The following is a 12,740-nucleotide window of genomic DNA, read 5'->3' as shown; positions in this document are numbered from 1 at the left end:
TTTATATAAGCATACACACCATCAGTGTCATGAATAAAATACGATTTTAATTTGGCTAGAAAATGATATAGGATAGGCCATGTAACAAAAAGTTAACATTTTATTATTCGAGACTAAATTTTAGAATATTAATGATGGCAACCGAATTAATAGCCATGATTCTTATTTCCAACCAAGTAATTCTGAAATACAGTACTGAACCCATTAATTGAAATTTTAATAACGCAATTTATTTGCCGATATTGTGATGATTTTCTGAAATTGAAATGAATGTGTCAATACTGCGGGATGAAGAAAAAAGAACGAATTTCTGTAGACTTCAGACAAATACGTAAGATCGATCCTTCCGCTAATTAAATTAGATACACCATAAATTAATCAGGAGAAAAAGGTAGAGTTTTCCTTTATTTTCCTTCGCGGCTAAGAATAATAAATTAAGCAAAAATAGCAAAATTTAAGTAACTCCTGTTTCTGTTGCAGTTCATTCGGATCAAACAGATAAAAGCAAACACTGCATGGCTCAGATCTTTAATTTTCTCATTTATAATTTGCCTTTAAGAAGGAAAGTGGCTTATGAAAAGGGGATTTTTCATTCATAATATTTGCAATCATGAAACCTACTAAACTGTTAATTATTTTTTATAGAAAGGAAGTTTGGATAGAGCTATTAAATAATGGAATCAAGAAAACTGGTAATATATTTTAAGGATTTCTTTTAAAATTTATAATTTAAAAAATACGCTTTTTTTTACGCAATCGTCATAGCAAAGTTTTTTACAAATGAAAAGAAGAAAAAGAAAGAACTCTTTTGTCTTATGTATGTTATATATTTTGAATATGAAAATGTGAAGCAAAGGCACTTCACATTCAAAATATTTAACAGAAAAATTCAAGACAGTTTAGGTGAATTGCTTTTCAAATAAGAAACTATATCGAACACTGGCAATAACACCTTATAAAACTTAGAAAAACCGATTAGAGCAATGCAACTCTAGTACTCGATTACAGCAACGCAGTACTATCTGCCTATGGAAAGGGATACTTTCGTGGAAGCTGTTTTAAAGGAAACTGTCTCGTATCCACATTACACATGAGGAAAAAACACCAATATTCCATGCAGTCAGTCGTTTGCCGGAATTCGAATCCCAGACGAATCAGCGTTTAGCGACGAGTATCAGCATTTACCGACTTTATAAGTACGTCTTAGATGGTACCACGGAAGTTTCTCATTTCAAGATGCAAAATAGAACATTTTGTTAAAAATTTCAAAAGCGTACTTAAACAGAATTCCACAAAAAAAAAAAAAAAAAAAACTCTCTTATGATAAATAAACTAATTCAAACTTTCCCAACAGAAAATTCAGAGTAAATTGCACAATAAATGTTTTCAAAATACTTTTACAATATTCCACAATATATCAACAGAATAAAAATATCTGACGTAGGCACTGCAAGGCTTCCTTGTACTGGCTATTAAGTTATACATATCTTTTGCTGTACTTCATTTTAACGTATTTCCTCGAATTTTATCAGAGATATACACTGGAGAAATAAATTAAGAGAATTTGCGTATTTTATCGAACTGCATGAAAAGAACTGAACTGAAGGAAAAACCACTGCTTCTATGTAAAAATACAAATCTTGTACGGCAAATACGTAAGCGTACACGTGTGTGTAGGCGTAGTCAGCAGAAAAACAAGCTTCATAAGCGCGTGGAGGGTAAGACGAATTGCGTTCGCGAACACACCTCGCCGAATTTCTCGGTGTTATCTTGCAGCAATCGGTTAAATTCACATCGTAATAGTAACAATGAGTAACCACCTACGTTTAGATGATGGAATGAGGTGACGAATTGTGGGAAGGCTAGAGGCAGGCCGATCGCAAGTCCAGATATGCAGAGAGTTTACTTTAACGTCCAGCGTCGTGTGTAACATATGGCAACAGTTCCAGGATACCGGATCCATCGAGAGAAATCCCGGACAAGGTCGTCCAAGAGCCACGACGGCCAGAGAAGATCCCTATTTGTCCATTTTAGCGAGGCATATTAGAGGGGCTTTAGCTTCTCAGCTCTCTCGGGACCTGTATGCAGTCACAGGAACCCGTGTAACAAGGGTCACTGCTTCCAAAAGACTGAATGAGAGAGGGTTGTTTGCCAGAAGACCGACTGTTTGCGTCCTGCTCACGTCTACGGACAGGAGAGTCCGATTAGCATGGTGCAGGCAGCGTAGTGATTGGAGTACGGAGCAATGGGCGACATTCGTTTCATCGAAGAGTTCCGTTTTAGCCTAAACACCGATTCTCGTCATACTTTCACATAGGGAAAGCCAAGGACCCTCTACCTATCCTCCAATGTTCGCGAAATCAACAATTATGACGGTGACGGTGGCGGTGTAATGATCTGGACAGGCATCATGTTGGATGGCCGTACACCTCTCCACGTTTTTGACAGAGGTCTCTGTGTCTGGTGTGAGGTATAGGAATGAGTTCTTGGAGCACTATGTTCGCCTTTTCCGAGGTGCAATGGGCTCCGAGTTCATTTTACAGGACGATAACGCGAGGCCACATAGAGCTCTCCTGGTCAACGAATTTCTTGAGAGCGAGGATATTTGCCGGATGGATTGTCCAGCCAGGTCTCCAGACCTTATCCCTATACCGCATGTTTGGGACGCTCAGGGGAGGGCAATTGCAACTCGCAACCCGCCTCCGAGAACCATCCAGGAACGAACTGAAAACAGCGATGCTGAATGAGTGAGACCAATTGCCACAGGCACTGATAACTGCCTTATTTCCAATATGACATCACGCTGCGAGGCCTATATGGCTGTAGGACTGTAGGAGGGGACCGTACCCCCTATTAATCCATTTCTTTTGTATCTTCTGCAACCGCTGTTTCAGACATTCAGACTCCCATGAGTGTTACACACGAAAATGTGTGTCTATTATAACTGTTGAATGTTTATTTTGTTTGTATTATATCAACCTATGTTCACACCAAGATTTATTAAAATCTGTCCAGTAGTTCTAGAGATCGTAGATCAAATATGAAAATTCTCTTAATTTCTTACATCAGTGTATTTCTCATTCAAACAATTCAGTTCTCACTTCGTGGCAAGCCAGAAAAGCATACAAACTGAAAACATCTTCATTAAAACAGTAAAAGACAGAAAAATCTATATATATATATATGTGTGTTTGCTCGGGCCAAATGCTATTACAAAGTAAGGTGCCCAATTGGATGTTATAGCAGTCCCGCATACAAAATTTCAGCGTTCTACGGCTACTCGTTTTTGAGGTTTGCTTTGAATAAAACTTTATCGATTTCAAGGACGATTAAACGCATTTGTTTTCAAGAGCAAAATCATTTTTTCAAAATGGGAGGAATGACGACCGCTTAATATGCCAGAAGTGATGAGCGGAGCAGTTCAAGTACGAACTTAGCGCCATCATCGAAAAAAATAGTAATGAAAAATGAATAAATAAATAAATAAAAATAAAAGTTCTGAAAGCATTAGGAAGAAGTATAATGGAAATAATGATATTACAGGAAGAAGTATAATGGAAATAATGATATTACAGGAAGAAGTATAATGGAAATAATGATATAGGAAATAATTTTTTGAGAATGTGAAAAGCTTCAAGGAAATCTAGTTCACTAACTTAAGAAGCTTTACAGAGAACTTTTGCAGAACCAGACAGTGAAAATTGCAATTAAATTTCCAACTATGATTGACTATCGAAGATTTTTTTTTATTGCCAGACTGATACATACGTACGAACAGATGTCGTGAACAGATGTCGTAAGAACAGATGTCGTGTCAATGTCATGAATAAAATCTCTTCTGAACCCCTTTAAATCTATTTTAGAATCCGTTTTGGAAAAAGAAGTCCTTTGTTCTGTCTGTACGTACAGATCTCACGCACAAATATCATTCAGATGGATTTGAGAGCCATCAAAATGGATACTTCTGTTGAAACATGGTATCGAAATTTTTCGCGATTGCAATACTTCTGTACTTCGTAGTACAAGGAAGTAAAAATGGGAAATGATCGCAACTATGCAACATGGCCTCCTGTATATCTTACCTTTACATGGCACAAAACATATGTGTTATCAAATTTGAGGATCTTATAAGAGAGTTTGCAAATAGAAATGTAGGGGAAAACATTTAGAATATAAATAAAATACACAATAATGAAATCTTTTCCCTCTTATTGTAGATTTTGCTGCATCTGTATAAGTGGGAGTTTATTATTACTTATATTTTGGAGCAGATATACTACGGAGATTCCAAAATCTTTATAGTGCAAAACCGCAAAAAGCCTCTAAAAGTCAAGTGCAAAACTGCTTCTAAAAGTCTAAATATAGTCCTGCGTTAAAAATATCTTGCACTTCCTTCCCATACACGAAACAACATTAGAAATCTTTCGAAATTTTTTTGGTAGTCATGCTCTGCTTATATTCGATAACGCTATCATACTAGCCTTGACTAAACCGGTGATGGTGAACCTATGTTTGCAACGGCTTCGTGATTGTCAGCATGTACTGCGCTTACCTCGGGTGCATTCTTATAAGAAAGATAACACAGATAGTAGATGAACGATTCTATATGTGAGACGGCACCACAGTTAAGCTAGGCAGCTACGGTTTTTCTGATTTTTGAAACACCGAGCTCAAAAGTTGCTATGAGTTTCATCAACAATTCCGTTAATGCTTCTCCTTTCCCATTTCGTAGAACGTCCCTTTCATTCCCTGCCCCAGTTTTGCAAAATGTTGACGACTTGTTTAATAAAAATGAACAAATTTAAATGAACTTACGTTATTTGTATGAGGCTGGCATACAAGTAATGTCACAGTCTGCTTGCAGGACCTGCAACAGAAGAAAGCACAGATTAGTTTACAGAGCAAACACTACAGAAATACTTGTACAGGAAATAATTAGGAGCAAAATAAAAGAAACACAAGACATGAAAAAGATGAAAATGAAGATACTAAAATGAGTTTACTTTCACAAGCGTATAAATTTCAACAACACAAACGCACAAGAACAGGTAGATGTGGGAGGAATACCAGAATTTCACCATTCGTTGTACAGGTATAATTCTGCTGAACTAACAGTGCAGTTCCGAGTACTTTAAGTACCCCCTTGCCATGCAGATACTATACGAACGGTTATCAACAATGCAAACTTTCCTACTGGGAGGATATAATACTTTCAGCAGGAATGAGATGAGTCTGAGCCCACCTGTTTCCTGCTGAACTGTTAAACAAATTGTGTAAATCTAAATAAATGTACATGTAGTTTGCGAGTTTGGAAATGGAGGGGGAATGATCTTTTAGCAGTGGTGAAAGGGAGCAAAAACGATTGAGAATCACTGCACTATACGCTTATAAACGATTCGGGATTCCAACCGGGCTCATCAGTACGGCAGTCAGCGTCACTACCAACTGTACCGGCTGAGCGGTACAAAGCCACACAGTGGTTAAAAATTCAATATTTACGTATTTATATTCCGTGTTAAGAACTCCATATTCCGTGCATAGTACATGGAAGATTGATAAAATTTAAAAATACTAATTTTGATGAAACATATGTATTTCTTTTACTTACAACTATATTTACAATGTTTATTACATACTTCCTAGAAGTTTCTTTTTAATCATAACTTGTATCGGAACTTTTACAAGCCAAAAAACCGTTTTTTTATACGATCACACGTGACACACTCAAAACATTGTTTTCCTTGAGTCCCATAAAATCGAATGTTGCTATCTTTCGATGACTTTTTTCAATATACCAAAACAAATTGCGTAGAAAGAGACATTTTTAGATTTAACAAAGATACAGCTAAAATATTTATTTTGTTACCGCTTGTTAAATTTCCTTAAAATTAGGTCATTGGTCGTGATATGTAGCTGGAGCCTTACGATGACGAAGCTAGAGGTTTTAGTCCAAAGGGATTTGAATCCCGAAGGACTATTAGTTTCGTTTTGGCATTTTGCGTCGGACTCATAAATGTCGGTTCACTTTTCAAACTGTTGCCACAAAATGTTAGAGTCCTGCATTATATTTGAAGAAATTAAATAATGAAAAATCTGCATAAATGTATGTATATTTCTCGGATTGTGATAAAACAACGGTACATAGAGTCATCGAATTTTGAATAACGTAATCCTCCAACGAATATGAGCATGTGGAAGACCAAATTTGAAATTTGAAATTTGTTTTATGATCGATTTCCTATTTTTTAAAACTTTGACGAATTTTTGATTAACAAACTCAAGGATTTCAAAGCGAGCAATGGCAACGTTGTGCAGAAAAAAAACATTTTTATCTCCAGCGCGTGAGTCTCTGTATCGGAAATTCTAAAGATATGCTCGTTTTAAAACTATTTTGCGATATTGCTGTTGCACTGGATCTTATGGTTTAAGTGCGAGGAACATGATATTTAATAAAGAAAGGTAACACACAAAATGTTAAAAAACGCCCCTTTGGACGTAATTTAAAATCTGAAACATTTCAGATTTGTTTTTTTTTTCTTTTAATTTTCGTGATAGAATGTAGGGATTTGTTATGATGAAATATCGGCTTTAAGATAATGGTTTGATAACAAGGAGAATAAAATTTCGTATATGGATCTATTTTTCTAACAAAGAAAGCACATTACCTTGGACTCAATAAACATTAATAAAAACATAAACCAACAATATGCACATTTCCCTTCATAAATTTATGCTTCAGATAGTAGAATATAGTATTTCTCCATTTTTACATACGCAAAAGTAAAATACATGCGATTGTTTATTTTTTCCAAGCTGCAGTTGCTATTTGGATTAGAACATATTTTTAAAACGCTATTCAAATATTTTGGATGATGTTTGATTACACATCCTCCTTCCCATCTTCTAGATTGCATTCTTCACAGAAAGGCACTACACTAAATCCTCGATTTACGAGTTTAATTCGTTCCTGAAGGCCTTCGTCAACTGTTATGTTCCTAAATCGAAACAATATTTTTCTACAGTAAAGTGGATTAATTCCTTAGTCGGTCACATAGGATTTATTTAAATTTTGAAAGAGTCCTTTGTGTATAAAGTTCGTAGCCCAAAAAGCAATGGCCCAGGTAAAGTCGCTGAACACTGGTAGTTCGGTTCGAGGTTCGAATACCGCGAACGGGCTGGCTGCACTGGCGGTTTCGTGGTTTGCTATAACGTTACTGCTTTATTTGGGTGACAGTTTTGCATCTTATACCCTTTTCCACAAATTCTGCAGATTCGAGAACTCGGGTCATGTTTCTTTCTTTCGCTTTTTCTGAAGAGAAATGTCCGAAATCGTCTTTTATAGCTTCTTTATTGTTGAAGATGTAGTAATTCTTTCATATTAAGCTAACTCTATAGCAGTCTCCTCTAGTAACTTCCCATGCCTTCACTGTTAACTTCCTATCTCATGATTTTGACCCCAGACATAATATCATCGACAACAAAAGAAATCGTATGTATCAAAAAGCTCAAAAGTCTCTGCTTGCAACCCAGTCAGGGCATAATTTCTTTCTGATAGTATTCGTGGTTCTGTAAGGCTCCTACTCCCAGGTTTTATCAATAAGAGTTAAACAATGGACAATATTAAAATGATGCTTCCAGAAGTTCCTGATGTTAATTATGGGGCATAGTTACCTCAAAGCACTTTTGAAAATCATATGTTGCCCATTTGAGTGTTCACAAGCCTAGACACTGTTCTTCATCTGAGGAATTTACTATTTAGGTAACTTGTTTGTGAAGGAAGGCATTGGTTATCTGAGGTTTCATTGTAACCGTTGTTGCCACTTTTTCATCCGGAAAAGCTTGTTTTGAGATTCAGGTCCGGATTAACTATTAATTACCCGGTTTTTCGTAGGAAATGTAAAATGTTGATGAATATTGTTACGAATTTGGTATTTAAAAAGCTAATGTTAGTTCAATTATAAATTAAATGGTTTTATTTCTCGCGCAGTGCAGCGCGTGACGAATATTAAAAGAAAGCTAAGCCGGAAAATTGAAAATACAAGAGCGCGTGCATTAAATAAATAAATATCTCTTTTTGATTTCGAGAAAGTACTGGAAAATTCTAGCGCGTGATTTTAAAATCTTATAAAAGGAGGAAAACATCTCAGTTTGTAGGAGTTGCTTAATTTGTTGTTGTTTAGAAAACTACTGTTGTTGATTGTAGCGAATTCGCGGATTAGCGTTCTTTAGCTGTTTTGAATTACGTTCTATTGGATATTTGAGTAGTTAAAAGAAAACTACTGTGAGATATTGTAATACTGCGTGATAATTTGAGAAAATTTAAGCATTTTTGTTGTGATAATAATAAATTTTTGTTCATTTTTCATCGGACTTGTGCATTCATTTAGTAACGAATCCGTACGCACGCAACAATTTTTGGTGTCAGGAGTGGGGTTTGAATGCCAATCACAAGAGCGATGGAAGAACAGTTAAAACAATTCATGGTAGCCTTTGCTACATTTAAAGAAGAAATGAAAGACTCTGTTAAAGAAGAAATTAGGTCCGTTAAAGAAGAAATGAAGTTGGGCCAGGAATCTGTTAAGGACGAAATGAAAGCCGTTCAAGCTGGTCAAGAAAAGATTGAAGCAGGTCAAGAAGAAATGAAAAGAGAGATTACCTGCATAATAGAAAATAAATTTGAAGCTATGGAAGGCAGAATTGACACAGTTGAAAATAAAGTTGGACTAATTGAAGAAAGAGTTTCTTCGGTGAAAGAAGAAATAGAAGAAAGAGTTTCTTCTGTAAAAGAACATATAGAAGGGAGAGTTTCTGCTGTGGAGGAACGAATTGAAGGAAGAGTTTGTGCCGTCCAACACCAAATCGAACAACAAATTGATGAGAGAGTTTCTGCAGTTGCCAAAGAAATGGATACTTTAAAGAAATTCGTAGCGTCGGCAGGGACCAGGAGTGATGATTTTAAATTCTTACCAATGCCTGCTCGTCCACCTCTGAAGCTATCCACATATGATGGGAAGACCTCCTGGCAGGTGTATAAGACACAATTTTCTATCGTGGCGGATGCGAATGGATGGGATTCCCAAGCTAAGGCCTGTCATCTCGCCGTTTCTCTAAGAGCCGACGCAGCGGATATCCTTCAGACTCTTCCCGAAAACAAAAGGTTAGATTTCGAAGCTCTGTCCGGCGCCTTGGAGTTGCGCTTTGGAGATAAGTGTTTAAAAGACTACAGCAGGCTCCAATTAAAATCTCGTCAACAGAAGCCTACCGAAACACTTCAGGAGCTCGCCGCGGATGTTGAAAGGCTGTCCCATCTCGCCTTTTCGGAATGCCCGACAGAAACAAGGGAAATCCTGTCCTTGCAATACTTTATCGACGGCATCCGAGATACTGAAATACAGAAAGCTCTACGAATGGCGGATGTAAAAGATTTAAAAAGTGCTCTAGTGTACGCCATGAAATTTGAGGCAGCCCAGCAAGCCACTCGTCGAGACCGCCAGCCAGTCAGAGCTGCTCAAGTCCAAGAGCCAGGGGATCAAGTCACCGCTCGACTTGACGATTTAACTAGACAACTGAACGCCTTGAGACGGAATATTGGTGAGAAGAAACCGACCATTAAGTGCTGGAACTGCGATGCTGAAGGACACATACGACGAAACTGCAAAACACCCCAGGGTACTGATGTTAAGACCGCTTCTAACAAGCAGCAGGGAAACTAATTAGTGGCCATCTCGCGGGGCGGAGGTTGCCAGATAATGAAAAGCCCCCGTTTAAAGCGCTTCAGATTTCTGCAATGAGAGGCGGCAGTAATGGACTTTTCATAATAGGACATATTAATGGAGTTCCGTGCAATATGACTATAGATACAGGAGCCAACGTCACCATCATCCAAAAAGATTTGGCTCAGCAACTAGGAAACAAACTTATCTGGACGCCGCCCTGCGTTACCCTCCAGACTGTGTCCGGTGAGAAGATCGACATCGACGGAAAAGTAAATGTTAACATCACGTTTGGAAGTGCCGCTTACCATCACACGGCATATGTAGCAGAGATCACTGATTCTTGCATACTCGGATTGGACTTTCTAAGGAAATACAATTTTCCTTGGATTTTAAAAATAACGAATTGCATTCTACATCTGAGGACATAGCGTTATTTCTCGTTAATGATGAAGAAGTTAAATCTGTCCATAAAATCATAGCACAAGACTATATCACAATACCGGCAAGAACAGAAATTTTACTTCCTGGATCCATAGCGAAAATAGAAATTTCCGCTACGGCATCATAGAATATCCCAATAACTGTAATATCCCAAAAGGAGTACTAGTAGCCTCAACACTCGTCGACCTATCCAGAACGGTTATCCCGGTGAGAGTCGCCAATGTAACTGAAAAGTCGAGAGTTATTAAGAAAGGTGAAGTGGTTGCAACATGTACTCCAGTAACCAGCGTTGAAAGAAAGAGTAACATCCCAGAATCCGTGTCCTCAGAGAGCATTACATCGGAGTTATTGCAGAATGCACAATTAAACGATAAAGAGAAAAATGCTGCCGATCGCGTCATTAAAGATCTTCAAGTTGTTTTCTCCCGCTCGTCTTCTGACGTGGGTCGAACTAGTTTGACACAACATAGAATAGATACTGGCGATCATCCCCCGATCAAGCAACATCCAAGACGTCTACCGTTTGCTAAACAGGAAGAGGTGCGAACACTGTTAAAAGATATGGAAGAAGGCGATGTCATCGAGCCTTCAGCGAGTCCATGGGCATCTCCCATCGTTCTCGTCAGAAAGAAAGACGGCTCAACAAGATTTTGCGTTGACTATCGCCGGTTGAAGAGGTTACGAAGAAAGACAGTCACCCTCTTCCTAGAATTGATGACATTCTAGACACTCTTTTGGAAGGAAGTGGTTCTCAACACTTGATTTAAAGAGTGGGTATTGGCAGGTAGAAATCCATCCTGATGACCGAGAAAAGACGGCATTTACTACGGGACAAGGACTTTGGCAGTTCAAAGTGATGCCGTTTGGACTGTGTAATGCGCCGGCAACATTCGAACGTCTTATGGAGACTGTTTTGAAAGGCCTTTCCTACGAAGCCTGTCTGATATACCTGGACGATATCATCATCATCGGAAAGAGTTTTGAAGAGCATCTAGAAAATCTTAGAAAGGTGCTTCAGACACTGAAAGAGGCCAATCTGAAGCTGACTCCCGCTAAATGCAAATTGTTTCGAAAGGAAGTGACTTACCTGGGACATGTCATCTCCGCAGAAGGTGTGCGCACGGATCCTGAAAAGGTATCAGCGGTTAAATCCTGGACGCGTCCCGAAAATGTCCATCAGCTGAGAAGCTTCCTAGGGCTTTGCACCTACTATAGGAGATTCGTGAAGAACTTTTCTTCCATCGCAAGACCACTTCACAAGCTGACAGAGAGCAAGCAAAGATTCTTGTGGACAAAGGAATGCGAGGATGCATTTAACAACTTAAAGGAAGCTTTAACATCTGCTCCAATCCTGACGTATCCTCAGCTCGACAGACCATTTATTCTCGACACCGACGCGAGCAATGAAAGTGTCGGTGCTGTTTTGTCCCAAGAAATAGACGGCCAAGAACGTGTAGTAGCTTACTGGAGCAAGTGCCTGTCTAAACCGGAGAGGAATTACTGTGTCACAAGGAAAGAGTTGCTCGCCATAGTCAAAGCTGTAGAACATTTCCATCATTATCTATACGGGAGAAAATTCCTCCTCCGCACGGACCATGCCTCATTGGCCTGGCTTTTAAATTTCAAAAATCCTGAGGGTCAAATAGCCAGGTGGATACAGAGACTCCAAGAATATGACATCACTATCCGTCATCGTAAGAGATCATCACACGGAAACGCCGACGCCCTGTCTAGAAGACCTTGCCAAGAAAGCTGCCGATATTGTTCCAGGGTGGAAGCGAAATACGAGCTGCTGACTCCGGTCGCAAGACAAATTACAACATCAACATCGGCTGATCGAGACCCGTGGAGTGATGATGAAGTCAGGAAAGACCAGATGGAAGACCGCGACATTAAACCCATACTTGATTTAATAGAGTCATCAAACAGAAAATCTACATGGCAGGACATTTCTATCTGTAGTCCTACAACAAAACAATACTGGGCACTCTGGGATTCACTTCACATTCGAAACGGCGTCTTATACCGGAAATTCGAGTCGGATGATGGGAAGACGTTCCGATGGCAACTGATACTTCCAAGATCCCGGATTCCTGATGTCCTCAAAGAACTACATAACAGCCCTACAGGAGGTCACTTTGGAATTATGAAGACCTTACAGAGAGTTCGTGAGCGCTTTTACTGGAATAATGCAAAGAATGACGTGCAAAAGTGGTGCCGAACTTGCGATGCCTGTGCAGGTGGGAAAGGACCGAGGAAACGCAGCCGAGGCAGACTGCAACGTTACAACGTAGGTGCGCCTTTTGAACGTATCGCCTTTGACATCCTGGGACCTCTGCCACGAACTGCTGATGGCAACAAATACATACTCGTTGTCATTGATTACTTCACCAAGTGGCCTGAAGCTTATCCTATTCCTGATCAAGAGGCAGTCACAGTAGCTGAGGTAATGATACAGCACTGGATTTCCAGGTTCGGAGTGCCTCTTCAGTTACATTCCGATCAGGAAAGGAATTTTGCCTCGGCAGTAATCAAAGAACTATGCAAACTACTCGGCATTGACAAAACTCAAACGACGCCATT

General features: G+C 38.9%; 1 protein-coding gene across 2 annotated transcripts in view; it reads right to left on the bottom strand.

Moving 5' to 3' along the window:
- Positions 1-12,740, bottom strand: part of LOC118197886 (uncharacterized) — a 265,749-nt gene that overhangs the window by 64,867 nt on the left and 188,142 nt on the right. For both annotated transcript variants that reach the window (XM_085824920.1, XM_085824921.1), the window contains exon 5: positions 4,816-4,867. In XM_085824920.1, the coding sequence (XP_085681046.1) occupies positions 4,816-4,867 (52 nt within the window). The remainder of the gene's footprint in view (positions 1-4,815; positions 4,868-12,740) is intronic.

The sequence above is a fragment of the Stegodyphus dumicola genome, chromosome 10 (genome assembly GCF_044657685.1).
Source record: "Stegodyphus dumicola isolate Sdum_Otavi_A_Nest chromosome 10, ASM4465768v1".
NCBI classification, from domain to species: Eukaryota; Metazoa; Arthropoda; class Arachnida; order Araneae; family Eresidae; genus Stegodyphus; species Stegodyphus dumicola.
The sequence above is the reverse complement of the archived record's forward strand: the minus strand, read 5'-3'. Positions and strand labels throughout refer to the sequence as shown.